This window comes from Dunckerocampus dactyliophorus, chromosome 2 (assembly GCF_027744805.1).
Source record: "Dunckerocampus dactyliophorus isolate RoL2022-P2 chromosome 2, RoL_Ddac_1.1, whole genome shotgun sequence".
In the NCBI taxonomy this organism is placed as follows: domain Eukaryota; kingdom Metazoa; phylum Chordata; class Actinopteri; order Syngnathiformes; family Syngnathidae; genus Dunckerocampus; species Dunckerocampus dactyliophorus.
The window spans coordinates 31,463,040-31,486,794 of NC_072820.1; the positions used below are offsets into that span (position 1 = coordinate 31,463,040).

Below are 23,755 nucleotides of genomic sequence, written 5' to 3' on the forward strand. Positions count from 1 at the left end.
AGTAACTATGCCGAAAGAACAGACTAAAATGATAAGTAACAAAATAAGTAACTATGACGAACAAACAAAAAATGACAGCTCACTATGACTAATGAACAACAAATGAACAAACTGAATGTCACTATATAACAAAAACAAACTCACTAGCTACAACAAACAAGCAAACTAGTGGATACACTTCATAAGTAACTATGACGAACAAAAAGCAAACAAACAGACAGACTCACTATGATAAATAAGTGATCGAACCACCTGAATAAGTTACGAACTCCTACAAACTACAAATAACAGACAAACTACTGCAAACAAACAAGCCAACAGATGGACAAACTTAACTACACCAAACAAACAAGCAAAAGGACAGACAAACTTGATAAGTAACTTCTAACTAACGATCAAACAAGCTTAACTTTGATGAACAAACAAGCTAGTGAACGAGCAGAAAAAATGACAACTCATTATGACGAATGAATGAATGAACAATCTGAATAGGTCACTACTACAACAAGCAAACACGCGAATGAACAAACAAAGTTAATGTATGTACTGCAGCTAGAAAAAACAAACTCACTATCTGCGACAAACAAACGAACAAACAGAGAAACTGCTACGAACAATCAAACTCACAACCCACTCACTATAACAAACAAGTGGATGAAAAAACTGAATAAGTCACTTACTACTACAAACTACAACTAACAGACAAGCTACAACAAACTTAACACTTACAAACAAGCCAGCTAACAGACAGACAAACAACTCACTATAAGCCAACAAATGAACTGAATACGTCACTAACTAACTCAAACTACAATGAGCTAACAAACAGACACATTACACCATCCCATCCTGACATCTCACGTGTCGTCTCTGAGTGCACAGCTGTCACTCACTTGTTGGTAAAGCTCCTGTTTGTCATTGCAGTCGAAGAGAACCAACAGTCGGTGCTGTCGCCAAAAAAAAAGCAGCGTAACGGCGGTATGAGAAACTCCCCCAACTCCTCGCCAAAGACACTAAGGTAAGGACTCAGTAGACTTCATGCAAACACATCACCTTATTGTCACATACAGTACGTAGCGGTTAACAGCAAACCAGCAAACAACAAGCACAGTTTTCACTCTGGATCATTTCCTGAGGTTTTATTTTAGCCTGCTAAATGCCGCTGTGTGTCCACTAGATCAGGGGTCGGCAACCCGCGGCTCCTGAGCCGCATGCGGTTCTTCGGCCTCCTTGTTGCGGCTCCCTTCGCCAAGCGTGGTGATTTTTTTTTAACACCGAAGTAGGGGAAATGTGCATTTTTTTAAATGAATGTGAAATATCTGACTCACCACAAGTCTGTGAATGCATCTAGACTGTGTTCTGACTGCTGATTGGATGCACAAGGGAGGGGGAGGTAGGCTAGTGTATGTCGTGAGTCTCACTGCGCGGGAAAGAAAAAAAGGTGAGGGAGTTTTGAGTTGAGTTTGAAGCAAGTTACTGTGCAGTAAAATAAAACCATGTCATTAACAATATTAGCAATAACTACAATATTAGCAATATGTTTTATAACTAGAAGCGCACTGTAGCGATGTGCTCAGAGCCCGTGACACGCTAATCGCCGAGGTGGTGACTCCAGGAGAGGCAGATAGTGTGCCGCTGCAGATGACTGTACACTCACCGCTCAGAACAATAAGTGCTTTCACTTTCACGTCTCTAATACCAGAAAAAGTGACGTCAGGAAAAGTCTTTACTGTGAACTCTGATGGACTTTTTTATCTTAAAGTTGGCTACATTTTGTTTTAATTTTACACAAATATGGAAATCGCTCAGTAAGACTTACAGAGTTAAGTGTTTATATTATTTCAGAGTAGGCCTACACATGTTGACCAAGTAAAGACAAAAATTAATATATAAATTAAATAAAATATTGGAAACCTTTTAAATTTCATTAAATTTTAACTTTTTGTAAGTACACTTAATATAAAATAAAATATAAAAATACTAATAATACATCAAAAATAAATGTAAATATTAATACAGTATAATAAACAGATAAATACAAAATTAGAGAATACAATTAAAAATAATAAAAGTAGTAAATATTTGTATATTGCAATAAACCCAGAGCAGGTCATTTTTATGTAAAGAAATATTTGAAAATGTATGTAAAATAAAATAAACCAAAATATTACAAATAAATAAGTAATTATATTACAAATTTTAAAATACCAACAATCCTGTAGTTGCACAAAAATCTGCTCAAAAGTTGCACAAGACATAATTCATACTCTTCTTTGCCTTCATCTTTAACTTACTTTCACACTTCCGTGACAGCAAAGCATGTAGGGAAAAATGCAAAGCATTGCTAACTCATGATGCATCTGACACTACATCAAAGGGTGATGAATATGTAGTTGCCAGATTAATAAAGTTAGCATTGTTTTCTATGGGAAATTTGGATTCTAAGTACAAACCAGTTGATCTTGTTATGAATTCATTATTGATTTCCACAACATAGAAACAAATTATATGGTACATACAGTACATTGGTGAGATGTTCTTGGCATCCAAGAAGCGCACGCAATGTTTTCATGGCAAACCTGCCAAGAGGTTTGAAGTGACAAGCGCAGACTGGAGCTCTTAAAGCGGCGTGGCACTAATGACAGCAGCAGCCAGTCAGAGAGCTTCCAGAGGATGGATGGCCTCGGGCTATTCTTCTCTTGTCGGATCCCACCGAGCCGCTCTCGGCACGTGAGGCCGCAGATTATATGTATCCGCCAGCGCCATGAAAGGCAAACTCAAATGCTACCTTGCTTTTATCTTGTCCCGTATAATTACATCGTCGCTTATTGATTCGGAGTGGAGATAGTGCTGTTCTTCGTCACAAGGGGCGATAATTGGCATTGTTGTTAAGTGGTGGCGTCATCAGGATGGAGGCTACAGGGGAAACGTTCCTTTTCGCTGACGCTGCAGCTCTTCACTTTGCTTTTAGACAGTAAATCAACAAAGGTTTACATGTTAAGACCATGACACACATATGCTGAATGTATGCTGAACTAGCTTTGCATTTTTTTTTTTACCCCTTATCAAACACTAGGAAAAAATAAAACAAATAAAAATGTATTAAATATGTTCATGAAAGTTGTGCCTAATCTCAACTAACTACAACAAACAAGCAAGCAAAGTAAGTAAGTAAAGTAACGATGATACTTACACCTAACAACCTAACCAACTAAATCAGTAAGATGAACAAAGGCAAATGACGTAACAAACTGAATGAATAACAAGCCAACAAATTTTCCCCTTGTATGCCAGTGAATATAAGATTGCTTGGATTACATCCGAGTTCATGCTCAAAGACTTGATGGTACACACACAAGTCAGACTAGATAGGAGAGCTCTAGTCTGAAAGCTTGGTGCAAAATTGAATCTATTTATCCAGGAGGAGGCAGGTCCAGACAGGAATGCTTTGGCTCTTCCGTGGTGTCAAATGATGATCGTTGGGATACAATGGAGTGGTATCCTCCCAAAAGAATAAAACTTTTTTATGTCAATATTGGATACTTTCGTAAAATTCTCGTAAAATTTCTGCGTTTTTTCCCATTTCTGCTGTTGCTTTTTTAATATAATTTTCCAGATATTTACATTTTTTCTCGTATATTTTATTCATGTAATATTTTGACTTTCTTCCCATAAACTTTTTCCCCAACGTAATTTTCAAAAAATTACATCTTTGTTTTGTTTTGTTTACAACTTTTTCTCATTATATTACAACTTTATTCTCTTAATATTTTGACTTTATTCTTGTAAAATTACTGCCAATTTTTCCATAAAAAAAAAAAAAAAAATTCTTGTGAAATTATATTTTTAGAATGTGCTGTGGGCCAATAAGAAAAGCAGCTATGGCCTGCAAATGGCCCCGGGGACGCAATTTTGACACCCCTAGTATACACTAACTAACCAATCATTAAATGCACCAATGTAGCCAAGTATAAAAGTATTGTACTGTGTTTCAATGATTACATTTCAGTTTTTTCAAAGAGTTCCATTATATGTGATCTCTGCTGCCAAAAGCCACCATCTAAAATACTCGCGACAGTAGAACACACTGTGTACTAATGCTAATATGATGTAGAAGCTGCGCTGCCTGGTGAGGGATTGTCTGATGTAGCCTTAGGGTGACTTCACCGCAACAACAAGCGAAGCTGAGTGTGTACTCATTCAATCAAACGTGTATCTACAGAGTATGTGCGGCCTGCAGGCCTTTGTAAATAAGTAATGATCGGCAGATCGGCTTTGGCTTTTGAAGAGCAAGACTTTGACAGTTTGCATGATGGCGAAGGTCGGATAGCAGTCTTGAGTCCATGCACGAACAGGAACATCCTAGCTTTACACGTCGGTACAATTTCATCCCTCATTTACTGCGCTCATCATAAGGATATTGATGGTCCTCCTGCCTGCAAGTTCCAAAGTCAAAACCAACCCTGAAAGGGTGACGGGACTTGCCTAATTGTACCGTGTCACACAGCGTTTGGCCAGACGGTGCTGTGCCCGTCACGTGCACGTCATGTCTGCCTGCAGTGTGGGGTAGTGACAGGCCGTCATGGCTGACAGTGAGCGATCGCAATGCTGGCAGAGCGCCGCCTCGGCCGTCATGAGCGTGCGGAACAAGTGAAGTGACAGCGAGCCAGCGCTCAAAACGTTGGACTTCTGATGAAATATGTAGCCCAAGTCTGAAACTACTAAATGCTTTTACCTTTATTAGGCCAACGATGATGAGGATGATGATAGTCACAAAGTCACAACTTAAAAACAGAAATGCTGTTAAGGCTAGTCAAAGGACCTACTGAACACAAATGGTAGTCAAAGATCCTCTACAGCAACTGTAATCTGCTGTTTTAAGTACCTCCTGCAAAAAAAAAAAAAACACTCATCAAAGATCGTCTTTATCCCAAAGTGGGATACGCGTACCCCCAGGGGTACGCCAATTGTCATTGGGGATATGTGAATAAAACTGAAAAACAATTAGCGCCTACCACTCACAATTATGAGCGCACATTAACGCCTCACAGCACAGAGCGCACCGTCATGGTTTTATCATGTTTGTTCAACTTTCCCTTTCAATTTGGTATCAAATGAATATGCAGACTCAGCAATGGCAAGCGGACAAAAGTGGAGCTCAAATTCAACCCATTCAAAGGGAAGAATCCCAACATCCAGCTGAAATAAAAGATACTGTATGTAGGACCAATACTTAGATACTTTATTCATCTCAATTCTTATCTATTTATCAGTGCTCATGTAAAACTTTTAGCAAAATGTAACCATGCACAATACATCGAGGGAAAGGCTTCTTGAGACGTCATCTGTACTTCTGTGAAGAAGGTGTCGGACGTTTCGCTCCTCATCCGAAGAGCTTCGTCAGCGAACTAACAAGTGCTGGTAGCCTAGGCCTTAAATACAGTAAGAGTGTGCAGAATTGGTGTGCCAGCACCCTCCTCCTATTGGTTCCTTACACTAAGACTGGGCGGAGTTGTGGTCTAATCCTCTCCTGCCATTAGCACCTCCGATAAAAGGGAAGTGTCGCTCCCTGAGTTGGGTATGAACGACTCTGATACTGGCTCGTTAGCATCTATTGTTCTGGCTCGGCCCTGGCTCCACCTCATTTGCAAGACTAAAAGCTGTGGGTTTTGGTCTCAGTAACCTGCTGAACACAGGGTCCAAATTAAACCTCAAACCACCATTCCGATTCAATGATGGGTTCTGTTGTTTGACAAAAATAGCTTCCTTTACTCCTCTTTCAAACCATCTGTTTTCTTTGGCCAAAATCTTTACCTCTCTGTCCTGAAAAGAGTGATTGGTTGCTTTAAGGTGTAGATGTACTGCTGATTGAGGACCACTAGAATTGCCCCTGCGATGTTGATAAAGCCTTTTTTGGAGCATTTGCTTAGTTTCCCCAATGTAGTGCTCTTTGCATTCCTCATCTTTACAGTGGATGGAATAGACCACATTGCTCTGTTTTTGGTTTGGAGCCTTGTCTTTAGGATGCACTAATTTTTGTCTCAGGGTATTTACTGGTTTGAAATAGGTAGGAATTTTGTGTTGCCATAAGATCCTCTGGAGTTTTTCGGAGACCCCAGCTACATAAGGTACTACCACTCTTCTCCTTTTTGCTTCTGTGGGCTTTTGGGTTTCTTTCCCTACTCTCTTCTTTTGACATTTGTTAAAAGCCCACCACGGGTACCCACAGGTTGAGAGCGCTCTCTGGACATGTTGTGTCTCCTTTTTCCTTCCCTCAGCACTAGTTGGTATTTGTTCTGCTCTATGTTGGAGGGTCCTAATAACCCCTAGTTTATGTTGTAGTGGATGGTTTGATTCAAAAAGCAGGTATTGGTCAGTGTGTGTGGCCTTTCTAAGGACCTCTGTAAGTAGCTGTCTGTCCTCCTATAATTACCTTGCAGTCTAAGAAGGCTAGTTGGTTCTCTTTAGCGTCCTCGCGAGTAAATTTGATATTGGTGTCCACCGCATTGATGTGATCTGTGAAAGACTGAATTTCTTGTTTTTTGATTATGACAAAGGTGTCATCCACGTATCTAAACCAGTGCCTTGGTTTTGTCCCTGAGAAGGATGTGAGAGCCTGTTTCTCCATCTCTTCCATGTACAGATTCGCCACTATGGGTGAGACTGGTGAGCCCATAGCACAACCACGAATTTGTCTGTAAAATTTCCCTCTAAACTGAAAATATGTAGTGTTAAGGCAAATTTCCAATAATTGGCAGATGTGGTCAGCACTAAGTTTTGTTCTCCGATGCAGAATTGAGTCCTCGAGCAGTCTCTTCCTCACCACCGAGACTGCTGCTGAGGTGGGGACAGATGTGAAAAGTGAAGTCACATCATAAGACACCAAAGTTTCCTCTGGCTCCAATCTGAGGTCTTTGATGCTCGCCACAAACCCTTTTGTGTTCTCTATATGATGATCAGTGTTGCCTACCAATGGGGATAAGACAGTTTTTACATATTTACCTACATTGTACGTGGTAGAGTCAATGCTACAGACAATGGGTCTGAGGGGAAACCCTTCCTTGTGAATTTTTGGAAGGCCATAGATACATGGTGTAGCCTCCCCAGGATATAACCTCTGATACACAGACGCATGCACAATACACATTTTTGAACCACATGTTTTTTAAGTGTGCAGCAGTAAGTACATGGCTTCAAGTCAAATGTCTGTAGGGGTATGTGACTGTAAAAAGTTTGGGAACCACTGCTCTATATGATAGGCGCACTCTGCTGTTTTTAGGAATATTCTGTAAAAATGTTAAAGATCCTTTTTATGACAGCAGCACTCTGCTGTTTTATGGATGTACTGCAAAAAACGCTCATCAAAGATCCTCTATATGACAGGAGTGATCTGCTTTTTTTAATGACCCAATGCATAAAACTCTAATCAAAGATCCTCTATTTGAGAGGTGCACTCTGTTGTTGATTCTACAGCAAAAATATTAAACAAAGATTCTCTATGAAAAAGGCCAGTCAAAGATCCTCTATATGACAGGAGGGCTCTGCTCTTTTTAAGTACCAGCTGTAAAACCGACGAGGGAAAGGCTTCTTGAGACGTCATATGTACTTCTGTGAAGAAGGTATCGGACGTTTCGCTCCTCATCCGAAGAGCTTCGTCAGCGAACTAACAAGTGCTGGTAGCCTAGGCCTTAAATACAGTAAGAGTGGGTGGAATTGGTGTGCCCTCAAAAGTGGTGCGCCCTCCTCCTATAGGTTCCTTACACTAAGACTGGGAGGAGTTGTGGTCTAATCCTCTTCTTCCATTGGCGCTCTGATCAAAGGGAAGTGTAGCTCCCTGTAGTTGGGTATGAACGACTCTGATACTGGCTTGTTAGCATCTATTGTTCTGGCTCGGCCCTGGCTCCACCTCATTTGCATTAGTAAGAGCTGTGGGTTTTGGTCTCAGTAACCTGCTGAACACAGGGTCCAAATTAAACCTCAAACCACCATTCCGATTCAATGATGGGTTCTGTTGTTTGAAGCCAGTATCAGAGTCGTTCATACCCAACTCAGGGAGCGACACTTCCCTTTGATCGGAGGTGCCAATGGAAGGAGAGGATTAGACCACAACTCCTCCCAGTCTTAGTGTAAGGAACCTATATGAGGAGGGCATTGGCACACCAATGCCGCCCACTCTTACTGTATTTAAGGCCTAGGCTACCAGCACTTGTTAGTTCAATGACGAAGCTCTTCGGATGAGGAGCGAAAAGTCCGACACCTTCTTCACAGAAGTACAGATGACGTCTCAAGAAGCCTTTCCCTCGTTGGACCACTCCTGTACGACTGAGAGCCTACACAGACGCAGCTGTAAAACCGTTAGTCAAAGATCTTAAATATTAAAAAGGAGACACTTTGTTGTTTTTAGAAATCTGTTGAGAAAAAGGCTACTCAAAGATTTCCTCTATATGACAGGGGTGATCTGTTGTTTTTTTTTTTATTATAAAATTTTAATTTTTTTTAAAACAAATTAAAAAAAAATAATAATAAAATTAAAAAATAATAAAAAAAATTGTAAAATACAAAATTAATCAAATTAAAAGCACAAAATGAATGCCGACCCACCATCCACCAGTTCAAGTTCCAGCCAAGTTTTTCCAGAGAGATGATTACATGGCTGTTTGACGTGTGTGGTAAAAGGCAGTGTGCTAGCATGAATTAACTTGAGACAAATGTGCACATTAGCACTCAATAAGTCATCAAAACTTACCTTTATGCATTCCCACATAGTATCAGCATTTGACACCAAATATGAGGTGAAAGAAAAATGGTAAAAATACAGTAGTAGTCTATCTGTGCGGCATGAGATAAAGTTAGCACACGCACAATGGACATGCGTCAAGTGAGACGGATGTAACAGAGAGAATCCGGCCACTTTTCAAAATAAAACATGAAAAAAATGAAATAATGGAAATTATTTTTTCTTTCTGTGCGGCCCGGTACCAAATGACCCATGGCCCGGTACCTGTCTATATGACAGGAATGTGCTGCTGTTTTTTAGGAATTTGCTGCAAAGATCCTGATATGACCGAAACACTGTGTTCTGCATTTTAAACACATTTTTGTGTGAAATCCTCCTCTAAGTATCATGACAAACTGGCTTACAAAGGCGAGGTTATGAGTGATGTAAGTAAGAGCCATTCTTCTGCGCCGAGTCACCCGCCAACGGCAGACATTTTTCATGGGAGGCAATAACAATCTTTGTCTTTGTATGGCCTGCTTGACTTATTGCTGGCGGAGTTGCAGGGAGACAATCAAATGGCAAATCCTTTTACTGCGGTTATGATTCATTCGGCTCAAAAAACATAAACATCTCCCCCCAAAAAACAGCACTGTAGACTGTTTTCAACCACATATTTATCAATAAGATCTCAAATATTTCTAAATAACATGATCATATATCTAAAAATAATATTTAATGTATTGTTTAGATGAAAAGTGGGACACTTGATAGGTGAGGAATAAGGAGGATGTCCTGGTTGTTGCCTTGGGGGAGGCCTTGTTTGCCTTGGTTGTGGTGCAGCCTGAGGGATGCTAGTTTCAGCCGACACTTTCATGCATACTTAACATGATACTTAACGTTAGCATTGTTTCAGAGGAGCCCATATGGACCTTTCTAAAAGGTTTTGGACCGAGACATAAGGCTGCTGTCTGGGCTCTTCACCAAGATGACGTCTCGTCCGTTTGATGTGAAGATTGTTTGATATGCAAATGGTACTTTGTCGCTCCCTCAGCTGATAACTGCTGCCCTCTTTTACCCAACTTTAAATATCCGCTATAAAATCACACCAGCTTGTAAAGCAGAGAAGAACATCTCCATTGTCATGATGGCAACCCTGCATCACCTACCTAAAGATACCACTATGATAAAGGGAAACTGCACTTTTTTGGAATTTTGCCCATCATCCGCAAACCGTATGTGAAACATGACCACACATGGCTTTCCCTTTTCTGTACGTTCTAAAGAGAGAAAACAGCTAGCATGTGGGAGCTAACAATGCATGTAACGGTACACACCTTTTTAAGACTATAAAGCCTTAAAAAAACCTCCAAAAAATGCTAACAATGTTCTATTAATCGGTTAATTGGTTTCAAACCCGACCGCGATAACTGAATTTCTGGAAAGTAGGATTCAATATTAATCGATGTAATATTGTCAAAGTTACAGCATAGAAAACCTGTTTATGACTTTCTCAATACAGGTTTTAACATTATTAGAGCCCTGAAGACATGAAATAATACCCCAGTAGTGACTTTTAGACTCCTATTATGTTTAGTTTACATCACATTGCGCAGGCTATGGGATCACTGCAGGGACATGCAGTGGTGTAAAAAGTATTTGTCCTCTCCTGATTTCGTATTTTTTTGCACGTTTGTCACCTACATGGCCCCGTGTGAAAAAGTGATTCCCCCCCCCCCCCATTAAAACATAACATAACTGAGATTAATTGAGATCTACCAATAAAGCTTTGGGACTCCAGCGAACCTCAGTGAGAGCCATTATCCACAAATGGCAAAAACATGGAACAGTGGTGGACCTTCCCAGGAGTGGCCGCCCAACCAAAATTACGGTACCCCAAGAGCTATGACTCACCCAAGAGGTCACAAAAGACCCCACAACAACAACATCCAAAGAACTGCAGGCCTCACTTGCCTCAGTTAAGGTCAGTGTTCATGACTCCACCGTAAGAAAGACACTGGGCAAAAACGGCCTGCATGGCAGAATTCCAATATGAAAACCACTGCTGAACAAAATGATGTTCATTTTGTTCAGCAGTGGTTTTCGTAAGGCTCGTCTCAATTTTGCCAGAAAACATATTGATGATCCCCAAGACTTATTGAGATGCTGTGGCATGACCTTAAAAAGGTGGTTCATGCTGGAAAACCCTCCAATGTGGCTGAATTACAACAATTCTGCAAAGATGAGTGGGCCAAAATTCCTCCCCAGTGCTGTAAGAGACTCATTGAAAGTTATCACAAACACTTGATTGCAGTTGTTGCTGCTAAGGGTGGCCCAACCACTTATTAGGTTTAGGGGGCAATCACTTTTTCACACAGGGCCATGTAGGTTTGGATTTTTTTCTCCCTTAATAATAAAAAGTTTCTTTCAAAAACTGCATTTAGTGTTGTGTTGCTGTCGACTAATATTTGCAATTGTTTGATGATCTGAAACATTTAAGTGGGACAAACGTGCAAAAAAATAAGAGATCAGGAAGGGGGCCAACACTTTTTCACACCCCTGTCACAGACAGCTGCAGGTGGCGAGCCCGTCTCCATGCAGTGTGGAAGTTAATATAATCTAGCATCATGTCTCATAACATTACTGATCCCAAGTGGCTGGAATACTACATATAACTTGTCTTTCAATATTTTTTGACTAATAATAGGTCATAGTCAACCATGAAACAGCAACCGTTTATTTATTAATTATTTTTTGAAAAACTTAGATGTAGTGAGAGAGCGATATTCGAATCGTGATATAGCCACTGTACTTTGTTTCGAGGAGTATGTCTGGTCATATTTGATCAAATCCCAAATGATATGACGTCAGGGGTGTTTTTATGTTATTTTACTGTATTTACAATGTTGCGTCCACTTTTGAGGGTCAGGGGCAGTGACATTCACTTTGAGCTGATGTTTAAAGATTAATGGGCCGTCAGTTTGGGACACAAACACGATTGGGCAAATTGCTAAAATATTTACAGTCTGGCCTGTTAAAGCTTTTACAGCACACAATGCTACGTCAAAAGCTGTACGCCACTAAAGGGTGGGCCATAATTGCATCTCCGTGCTGGCACCGTTCAAATGTCACATGGCGTTTCATTTCTGTGGATGACCTCAAATAAGGGAATCCTGATGGTGTTCGTTTTGTTCTTCTTCTTGCATTTGTTTAGACACGACCCTCTCCTCATCCCCGGCAGCGAGCAGATTGAAAGCATGGACGAGAATGTGAAGAAGTATGACTCCACAGGGATGTTCCACTGGTGCCCCTCCAAAGACATTGAGAAAGTCATCCTGGTGGGTGGAGGTCCTAACACTCGTCTTATTTGTCCCAGACACACCACGTCCCAAAGCACCACGAGAGGGTGACAGGGCGCTTCAGCACTCCGTAATGAGCTGTTTGACATGTCATTTGCTACACGGATGCCCTGACATGTCTTCTACTCATACAGATGACTTCTTTCACATGACAAATTGCAAAAGACGCTTGTCAAAGATCCTCTGCACTTATGTGCACAATTGTTAGGCAATTTGCATGATTGATTATTAGTTTTATTGTTATTTATTATTAACAATAACAATGCTCTTGATAAATCCAAAGTGTTAATAACCTCAAATTTGAATATTTAAGGAAGTGAAAGTGAGGTCTTGGCACAATGATTAGGCAACTATTAGTGTGCTGAATTATTAGGCAACTCAAAGAAAAACAAAAATATTCCCATCTCACTACTTTATTTTCATATTTTTTTTTTAAATCTGAATATAAGCAAACACAAACTTTACAAATAAATATTTCTGACATTTCCAAAAATAAATCAGTGACGAATAAAGCCTCCCTTCTTTTCAATAACATGGAAAAGTCTTCCATCCATGGAGTCTGTCAGTTTCTTTTGACCATCAACCTTTTTGTGCAGCAGCAACCAAAGCCTCCCAGACACTGTTCAGAGAGGTGTACCTTTTTTACTGACTGTAAATCTTACGTTTAAGGGCCCACAAGTACTCAATAGGGTTTAGGTCAGCTGAACAAGGAGGTCATGTCATTGTTTTTTAAGACCTTTACAAGCTAGCGATACAGTGGAGGACTTAGATGCATGAGATGGAGCATTGTCCTGCATTAAAATCATGGTCTTCTTAAAAGATGCACACTTTTTCCTGTACCACTATGTGAAAAAGGTGGCAGTAGGTTTGGGAGTTGAGTTTGAGTCCATCTTCAACCTGAAAAGGCCCAACAAGCTCATCTTTTAATAATTCCAGCCCTTACCAGTACCCCTCCTCCACATTGCTGCCCATTGCTGATGTAGCCACGGGCCCCTCCCTCTGGTCCATCAAGAGTCACTCCCATCTCATCAGTCCATAAAACTTTTGAAAAATCTGTCTTCAGATATTTCTTGGCCAAGTCGTAGCCTTTCAACTTGTGTGTTTTGTTCAGTGGTGGTCGTGTTTCAGCCTTTCTTACCTTGGCCATGTCTCTGCACTAAACACCATGAACTGTACTTCTGGACACTCCAGGTAGATTACAGTTCTGGATATGACGGCACTGGAAGATAATGGGTTCCTGGGAGCTTCACGTTTGATTTTTCTCAAATATTTGGCAGTTAATTTGCATGTTTTTCTCTCAACATGTTTCTTGTGACCCGTTTGTGCTGTTTTTAATGATCTACTGAAAAAAATACTGGGCAAAGATCCTGATCCAGGAGTGTTCTGCTGTTTTTTTAATTACCTCCACAAAAATGCAACAAAGTCAAAGATTTCTCTCTCTTTCTGTCCAGACTCGGAGCGAGGCGGCCATGACTGTGTTGAGCGGCCACGTGGTGGTGTGCATCTTCGGCGATGTGAAATCAGCCCTGATCGGCTTGCGCAACTTCGTGATGCCGCTGAGGGCCAGCAACTTCCACTACCACGAGCTCAAGCACATCGTCTTTGTGGGCTCGTTGGAGTACCTCAAGCGTGAGTGGGAGACGCTCCACAATTTCCCCAAAGTCTCCATCCTGCCCGTGAGTGCCACCTTGTGATCGTTATATACTTGGATGGTATAGCGCTTAAATCAGGGGTGTCCAAAGTGCGGGCCTTTTCTAAAAATAAGATTTATTCAGTTTTAATATGATATATTATTAGATAATACACAAATTTGCATTGTCACGTACAACACAAGGCTTAAATGCATTACATATATATATATGCAATGAAAATAAGAAGTCCATGAAAGTAATGAAAATATGGCGCTAAAGTATGAATAATTGTCATATAAAAAGGAGAGATGATTCCCAAAGAAGCAACATTTTTTGCATGAATATATGAGCTAACATATCCCCCACACCTCCACCTCTCTTCAAAGGGCACACCTCTGAGCCGAGCAGATCTAAGGGCTGTCAACATCAACCTGTGCGACATGTGTGTCATCCTGTCAGCCAATCAGAACAATATCGACGACGCGTCACTGCAGGACAAAGAGTGCATCTTGGCGTCGCTCAACATCAAGTCCATGCTGTTTGACGACAGCATCGGCGTCTTGCAGGCCAACTCCCAGGGTAAGCCAGTGCTCTCGTCTTATGTGCATGGATGTCGCCAAGAATCACTTTGAATGACTGACATCACTTACAAACTTTGCTGCGCTACATGATGTGAATCAGACTGTGGAAAGAGACGGAAATGTTCCAATTAACTGACTGCACAGTCTTCAACCGCCGTGGTCAAGAAACATTAACATTTGTCGTTGGAGGCAACTTCCTAATGTTATTACAACATTGGTTCTGTTGCTGCTGTGTTGTGCCAATATGGTTGTTACTAAATGGCTGTGTGATCAAAGTGAGCTGTAGGCAATCTCATGATGTATTTTTGTAACAACTCCACATAATGGCAGGAGACGCATATCATGAGTGGTCAGGATCCAGCATCTTGGTCTACCTCAGCATGCGCTTTAAAATGTAGCTACCCGACTCTTGGTGTGAAACTCATACATGTTGCACTTGACAACAAACTCATCAGCAGCAGTATTTATGCTGGCTGAGCAGCTATTACAACATTGGCTCTGCTATTGCAGTGCTGTGCAGTATTCTAGCTAATAAATGTCTATGTGGTCAAAGAGAACTATGTTTTACATTCTGCTTTCTCATAAACTCCAAATCATTAAGTAGAGCCGGGCGAAACTCATATGCCGATATATTTTGGTTGAATACCGATATACGATATAAAGCCCAATATTTTTTAAGCAAAGTAACTTTAGTCAAAATCAAAGCCAAATATGCATGTCAAGTTGTTTTGTTAGGATGTTTTTTAAAGCTTCATGCACATAAAAAAAAATTAAAATTAGCCTGTAAAATAAAGTATGCCATTCTCTTTCAAATATAGGAAAAGTCAAATATAATCTTTTTTATAACAAACCTTTTGCTATGCTCAAATCCTCAGCTAATAATAAAAGAACAAAATATGAAGGAGTGCCCAGTTTAAGAGGAAATTTTAAAATATCGGCAACTCAAAAATACTTTAAATTGAACAGTAGTATTTTTTCGGTAAACATTTTTAGAAGACACGAGCAAGTCCTTATTTTGTGACAGGAACACCAACCTGTCAGCTCCATCAGGTTTAGCAACTGCCTGTCTGACTTCCTTGTACATTTGTGGTAGAGCTTGTCGTGCTAAATAATTGTGACTCCAAAGCTCGCTGGACATTGTTTTCAGCAGGTTTTGAAAGCCTTTTTTTTCACTGCTGCAACAGGGACCACAGCAGCAATGTGATAGGACACCTCTTTATAATAGCACACCACTTTGCTTTTCCTTTCATGAAGAACACAACAGGAGCGTGCAGCGTCACACATTCCTCGTATAGGAGTTTGTGCCAAGTTGTGATGCAGGTGAAAATGCCTTTGCTCTTTTTTCCCCCAATTTTGCTGTTTTTTTAGTTGCCAAATATTTCAACTTTCTTCTTAAATAATTGTCATACATTTTCGTTATATTATGACTTTATTGCCATAATATTATAGCTTTTTCCCCAAACTAATTTTCCCGAAGTTACAACTTTATTTTGTTTTGTTTGTTTCTCATATTACGAGTTTAAAAAAACAACATATTTTTTCTTTAAGATTTCAACTCTATGCTACTAAAATGAAATTATTTTTCCTCATAACATTCCTAATAATAATTCCTAATAACAGCTTTTTCTTATGTGGAGGCTCATGAGGATGCCCAAGGCGTGGCGAAGGGCTGGAGGCGTGCTAATTCCCAATGAGAAGGATGCAGCAGACATCAGTCAATTCCGGCCAATCTGCCGTCGCAACGTTGAACGGAAAAAAAATGTTCAGCGTTATATCACAGAGACTGTCCACCTACCTGGAGAAGAACAAGTACATTGATACATCTATTCAGAAGGCCGGCATTCCAGGGTTCTGTGGTTGCTTGGAGCATACCAGTATGATCTGGCACATTAGTCAACCGGCTAAGAAGGACAAACGAGACCTCCATGTAACCTTCCTTGACTTTGCTAATGCCTTTGGATAAGTTCCCCACAATCTCCTCTGGGAAACCCTTAATTTCTTCCACGTTCCATTATCCATCACTGCACTAGTGAAAGCCTACTTTGAAGACCTGCAATTGTGCTTCACAACAGCCGATTACACAACATCATGGCAGCATTTGGAAGTAGGCATCATGGCAGGCTGCACAGTCTCACCCCTGGCATTCACAATGGCCATGGAAGTCATCATCAGGGCCACTAAATGGGTGGTGGGAGGCAAACAAACTTAGAAACACCTATCCGAGCATTCATGGATGGCATGACTACTACTGCAGCATGCACCAGGCGGCTACTCGGAAAGCACCAGGAAAACGTCAGGTGGGTCCGGATGAAAATCAAGTCAAATAAGTCATGAAGCATCTAAATTGTCGAGGGAGAACTTAAGAATGTGAGGTTCTGCATTGGTGACGATCCAGTACCAATGGTGTCAGAGCAACCCATCAAAAGCCTGGGCAGATGGTATAATGCACGCCTCAGGGGCAAAGACCAGGTGCAGATACTAAGGCAAGACATCACCAACATTCTGAACACCGTCAACAAGATACTGCTGCCAAGGAAGGTCAAACTCTGGTGCCTACAATTTGGACTTCTCCCTCAGATAATGTGGCCACTCACGATCTACGAGGCCCCAATAACAACTGTGGAGCAAACTATAACTTTGTATGTGAAGAAGTGGCTTAGGGTCCCACATTGTCTGACCAACATCAGCATCTACGGCAAAGGAGTCCTTGAATTACCTATCACAAGCCTCACCAAAGACTACAAGTGCTCTAGTGAGACTAAAGATGACATTGAAGGACTCAGACCGTCAGCAGTGCTGCACCACCTCTTTGAACGGGACGGAATGGACACCATCTGACGCAGTGCAGCACGCTACGTCAGCCTTGAAGCACAACGATATCATGGGACATGTCGAGCTGGGAAGAGGAGGATTTGGCGTTGCAGTGAATAAACCAACTTGGCGCAAAGCCTCAGCTTCACAAAGGAGGAAAATGGTGTTAGAGGAGGTGAACCGTCAGGAGGAGGCTGAAAGAAGCGCAAAGGCTGTCTCTCTTGCCAAGCAGGGCCAATGGATGAGGTGGGAAGGCGTGGAGAGGAGAAAGCTCACCCGGAGGCAGCTCTTGGAAATCGAAGCAAGCAACATCAGTTTCATCATAAGAGCTACATATGATGTGCTCCCATCCCCAAAAATCCTTCACCAGTGGTATGCCGAGGACCCAACCTGCGCCTTCTGCCCAAACCCAGCAACTCTCAAACACATCTTGACCAGTTGTACGACCAGCCTCACACAAGGCCGCTACACCTGGAGGCACAATCAGGCCCTAAAGAGTCTGGAGCCCTTGAGAGCAAGAGGAACACCTTCGGCTCTTTGCCCCTGAGAACTACCAAATGCATCTCTGTGCCAACATTCATTTGAGAGGGACAGAAACAGCCTAACCCCCCGCTACCGAACCAGAGCTGGGCAGCTAGCCATGGCCCGGGATTGGAAGATGCTAGTTGATATTGGCAAGCAACTAATCTTTCCCCCAGAAATTGCAACCACCACCCTATGGTCCCCTTCACTCAAAGTGGTTTCCGCTGAAGAGGCCGACGAACAAAAGAAACTGTGCTACACAGACCTGGCAGCAGATGCACAACAACGAGGATGGAAGGCCATTGTCTATCCAGCTGAAGTAGGATGCACAGGTTTTGTGGCTTCCTCTACCATCCGACTCATTAAAGACCTTGGCATTCATGGACAGGCTCTGCAACACACAATATGATGGAGGCGGCTCAAAGAATCAGCCAATGGCTATGGATCAAGCGCATGGGCCTATCAGTGATAGGCATATCATAGAAACACCAATGAAGTAGGGTGCCCACCTGACGACCCTAATGACCTAATGAACTTTGTTCTCATAAAATTACAGCTTTTTCCCACTTCTGTTGTTTTAAATTTTTCAACTAGTTAATCTTTCTTTTGGGGAATTTTCTTCTCATAATATTTTGACTTCATTTTCGTAAGATTATATTTTTTCCACAAACAAATTTTCTAAAAATTACAATGTTATTTGTTTTTTTGTTTGTTTTCTCATAATTTTCCGACTTGACAAAAACCACCTCTTTTTTTCAACTTTATGCTACAAAAATTATATTCCTCATAATGATGACGTTATTCTCCTAAAATTATGACTTTTTCTGTTTTTTCTGTTTTTTTCTGGTCAACTTTTTGTCTTAATATTTTGACTTTATTTTGTAAAATTACTGCAGATTTTTTCATTTTTGCTGCTGTTTTTTTAAATGATAGTTTTACAATGTGCCACAGGCCAATAAACAAACTATAGCATTTACAGTCGTTGTCCGGCCAATCATAGGGTTGCATATTCAAATTAGGCATGGTGATGCAAGTTGACAGCATCAAATAATTTAAAATTTGTTTGGCCACTATTCAAGCGCTGAGTGGAATAATATCAGAAATGCCTTTTGACCTCCTAAAAACAAATGCCAAATGTTATTGGTCATGTTTGCTTTAGTCAGCACTGAATGATGGATGTCCAAACATGGCCTATGTATAATACATAGAGTACAGCACGCATGGACATCAAAGTCAATTCCCATTCAATGTTCACTTCTTTTCCACCTTTTTCTAGCAGCTTTCCATATGCACATGTATTATAAATGAGCTAATATCAGCGTTTTTTACTGATTTGTCACACTTATTTCAGGCTTCACACCGCCAGGTATGGACAGATCGTCTCCAGAGAACAGTCCGGTCCATGGCCTGGTGAGGCAGACCTCAGTGACCACAGGGGCAAACATTCCCATCATAACAGAACTAGGTAGGCTTCATGTGCAATTCTTTGATTAACTCTGCTAGTTGTGTGTGTGCCCCCTTCCACTTGGAGTAACCAGTGTTTCTCCCTTAACGCCTGTCCAGCAGCATTAGCAAAGGCAGGCAAAAAAGTGCCTGTGATTTCACTCAGTCAGGATAAAAGCAGCGGGACCAGCATACAAATGATTACAGAGCTTGGTAAGAAAAGACAAAAAAAGCAGCACTGTGCAAGTTTTTACTCCACATCTGCTTTGTTTGATTTTCTTTGGCTGTCTTCATTCGCATGGCAACACGGTGAGCACACGTCACTCATGGTTCTCACTCGTTTTAGCCATAAACAAAGAAAAAAACAAGAGGATTTAAAATGCGTCACAATGCGTGATATACAGTACAGCAGTGTGGAAAAGTGTTTGCCCCCTTCTTGATTTCTTATTGTTTTGCATGTTTGTCACACTGAAATGTTTCAGCTCATCAAACAAATGTAAATATTAGTCAGTGACAACAAAACTGAACACAAAATGCAGTTTTTAAATGAAACTTGTTATTATCAAGGGAGAAAAAAAATCCAAACCTACATGGTCCTGTGTGTAAAAAGTGATTGCCCCCTAAACCTAATAACTGGTTGGGCCACCCTTAGCAGCAACAACTGCAATCAAGTGTTTGTGATAACTTGCAATGAGTCTCTTACAGCGCTGGGGAGGAATTTTGTCCCACTCATCTTTGCAGAATTGTTGTAATTCAGACACATTGGAGGGTTTTCCAGCATGAAGCACCTTTTTAAGGTCATGCCACAGCATTTCAATGTGATTCAGGTCAGGACTTTGACTAGGACACTCCAAAGTCTTCATTTTGTTTTTCTTCATCCATTCAGAGGTGGACTTGCTGCTGTGTTTTGGATCATTGTCCTGCTGCAGAACCCAAGTTGGTTTCAGCTTGAGGTCACAAATAGATGGCCGGACAATCACCTTTCTGGGGTAGTTATTGGCATTTTTTGGTAGACAACAGAATTCATGGTTCCATTTATCAAAGCAGGTCTTCCATGTCATGAAGCAGCAAAACAGACCCAGACCATCACAGTACCATCACCATATTTTACTGTTGGTATTAAGTTATTTTTCAGAAATGTGCCGTTACTTTTACACACCTTCCAAAAATTTTAACTTTTGTCTCGTCAGAGTATTTCCCCAAAGGTCATCACCAAGATTTTTTCTGGCAAAATTGCTGGCAAACCACTCATGGGAGGGGCCAAAGCGGTCGGGTCCAGAGTGAGCTGGGTGGCAGCCGAAGGCCGGGACCTTGGCGGTCCGATCCTCGGCTACAGAAGCTAGCTCTTGGGACATGGAATGTCACCTCTCTGGTAGGGAAAGAGCCAGAGCTGGTGCACGAGGTTGAGAAATTCCAGGTAGATATAATTGGACTCACCTCAACGCACAGCAAGGGCTCTGGAACCAGTCCTCTCGAGAGGGGATGGACTTTGTTCCACTCTGGCGTTGCCAGCAGTGAGAGGCGACGGGCACCGGTGGCAATTCTTGTTGCACCCCGGCTTGTGGCCTGTATGTTGGAGTTTAACCCGGTGAATGAGAGGGTAGTTTCCCTCCGCCTTCGGGTGGGGGGACAGGGCTGACAGGGCTGAACTCATTTCAGTTTACACATGAAGCCCCAACTAGTGATGTGTGATACTACTGATTTTGTTTCCGATCTGATACAGAGTCAAATTCAGACTGTTATCGGCGATGCTGATCCGATACTTGCAAAGTCACTTTATTTTTTAAAAGGTAGTGTATTTTACATCATAGCATAAAGAATACAAGACATTTATTTATTAATTATATACAGTCTTAATTTAAATAAATTACTAATTTAATAATGAATTTAAGTTATTTATTTATTTATTTTAAGCCCAGAAGCATATTGAGGTAGCAGGGTGATTTACAATATAGCCAAGCTAATATACAACAGAAAAAAACAGAGGGCAAAATCATATAACATTTGTGAAAATGGTATTTTAAACACAAAAAAAATAAAATAAGTAAAATAAAAAACAATTAAAAGAAATGATTAATGGTTAAGAACTACTGTAAGAAAGAAAACTTTATTCGCAATTTACACATGGCTCCATTTCAGACAAACATTACCTCATTATCTCTGAAGTATCAAACGTATTGATATTTTGATTGATTTTAGAGCATGAAGAGCTGGTATCGAAGTACCGATATTTCAGTGTCGATTTGCACATCACTAATGCTAGCTATTAGCATTGTTAGCACTTTAGCTTTTTTACTCATGTCAAATTTCTTGTATTTACATGGCGTGATGTAAAAAGCTATAGCACTTCCTTGGCACTCTCGTGTTGCCATGTTAACATTTTAGCCATTCTCATTTGAAATGGTGTATTTCTACATAGCATGAAGTAAAATCAGTATTGAATTGACTTGGCACTTTCGGTACTAGTGCTATCTTGCTTGGTGCTAGCATGATAACTGTTAGCATGTTGGTACCTAAGCCATTATCCTCATATTCAATTGTGTACATTTGCATGGCGTGATGGAAACTTATTATAAAACTGCACTTTTGGTATGTAGCGTTATCTTGCTAGGTGTTAGCTTTAGCATATTAGCTATTTGCTATTTGAGATTTAGCACTTTAGGAAGTCTCTATTGAAGCAAGAAATGTGCCATGTTACCACAATGTATCCCATGCTAGCTGCTAGCATCATTAGTGTTTCTGTTTCTTTGGCATACTGCCCACATTAAAATAGGTTTTAAGGCAAACCTCAAAAGGCATCATGTTGGTCTCAAACACCGAGCCAGAGGTTAGCAACAGGTAGCAGACCCTTTTAAAATGTATGCAGGATTTTGGTAATGAAAAAGAAAAAAATCTATTTGTTAGTCATCAATTATAAATTTGTGGATTCTCACTTAAATGTAATGGGGACCTCATTGGAAGAAGAACTAGCCATCATTAATAATCTAGGTTTATATAGCAAAAAATGTACACAGTAAAGTGCATACAGACACATCTATTTATATTCAAATGTCAAAACTTTATGACTGATGACAATGTAAACCACAAGTTTTCCGCATCGGGTATTTAACATTTTTAATGGTATTTCTTTTGTCATAAAATAGCCACAAAAAGCTGAATATTTCTTCAGTACTTGGTGAACTGAGGTCTTGTGAAGTAGGCTGATGCCTCCTCTGACATTGGAACCAATTGTTATTAGAAAAGCTAAAGCTATTTTTCTCCCAAACTTTGATGTAATTTGCAATTGTGTGATTCAGAAGCGCCACTGTGCATGTCTCGAAGAATGACTACGCCACTGATCTGCCTGTAGTGGTTGTTTTGCTAGTGCCACATTCTCCATTGTTACTTTCCTCCAGCTACTGCGTACTGTGTTTGTGTGCTCAAGGAAGCCTTCAGAGAAGGCTCTGGAACCAGCAAGATGCTTTCACGCACCAGTAATTGGAAGTTTTGTTTTGGCTTTACAACACAATAGCACGTCTGTTGTGTTTATTGCTGAGAGAAGAACTTTGAAGTGAAGAGTGGAGCATGGACTGTGCATGACTGGTCTGACACGTATTTACTACTGATCGATGGGGCTTTGGATAGGTCTGGGTTAGGGTTGGGGTTCGTGTTTTGGTTAGGGTTAAGGTTAGGTGCTTAGGTCTGGGTTAGTGTCTGGTTCAGGACTGGGATTATGGTTAGGGCATGGGTTTCCATCTTTTTCCAGCGAGGGCCACATAGTGAAAAATGAAAGGATGCAAGGGCCACTTAGATATTTTGTAAAGCAACACATGTTCAAGGAAGAACTCCATCTCAGCTTTGTAATATAAGTGAAAAAGATTATTATTTGTACAAACTTTTGTCTTTGCTCTTATCCCCCCCCCCCCCCCCAATTTTAGCTGTTTTTCCAAATATTTCAACTTTCTTCTTAAATAATCATTGGACATTTTCTTCTTGTAATATGACTTTATTTACATAATATTTTACTTTACTGCCATTGTACTGTATTATAACTTTTTCCCCAACTTAATTTTCCCAAACTGACGGCGTTAACGTGTTTTGTTTGTTTCTCATAATATCACGACTTAAAATAACATATTTTCTTTAATATTTAAACTCTATGCAACTAAAATGACATTTGTTTTCCTCATAATATTACAAGGTTATACAAGGTTAAAAGTTGCAACTTTTTTTCATGAAAATACTAATTTCATAATTTTTTTCCTCCTTTTTTTTTTTTACCTGATTTTTGTAAAATTACAGCCTTTATTTTTGTAACATTAGAACTTTTTCCACCACACAATTTTCCAAAAATTCATCTTTATTTTTTGTTCATTTAATGTACTGTAAAAAAAAAACCTTCTTTTGCGACCTTTTTTTCATGCTAATACAATTTTTTTCTCTTAAAATTGTAGACTTTTTTCTGCTGCTTTCTACTTTATTCTTGTCAATTTTCTTGTCACAATCACTGGTATGACTTTATTCCCATAATATTTGTTCTCGGAGCATAACTTGTTGTCGAACAAAATTTTCCATAAATAAAAACTTTACTTTTGTTTCTCATATTATATATTATAATATTTTTTTCGTTAATATTTCAGCATTATGCTTCTAAAATGAAATTTTTCCCCTCATAATAAGTAAGTTTATTCCCATAAAGTTGCAAATTTTTTA

At 40.3% G+C, this 23,755-nt stretch overlaps 1 protein-coding gene across 6 annotated transcripts in view; it reads left to right on the forward strand.

Annotated features, from left to right (window-relative positions):
- LOC129177641 (calcium-activated potassium channel subunit alpha-1-like) overlaps positions 1-23,755 on the forward strand; it is a 112,138-nt gene that overhangs the window by 82,741 nt on the left and 5,642 nt on the right. For 4 of the 6 annotated variants that reach the window (XM_054768986.1, XM_054768985.1, XM_054768988.1 and 1 more), the window contains 6 exons: positions 925-1,018; positions 11,931-12,054; positions 13,527-13,751; positions 14,093-14,285; positions 18,972-19,085; positions 19,187-19,276. In XM_054768986.1, coding sequence (XP_054624961.1) covers positions 925-1,018; positions 11,931-12,054; positions 13,527-13,751; positions 14,093-14,285; positions 18,972-19,085; positions 19,187-19,276 — 840 coding nt within the window. The remainder of the gene's footprint in view (positions 1-924; positions 1,019-11,930; positions 12,055-13,526; positions 13,752-14,092; positions 14,286-18,971; positions 19,086-19,186; positions 19,277-23,755) is intronic. The other 2 variants (XM_054768987.1, XM_054768990.1) reach the window with 1 other exon arrangement.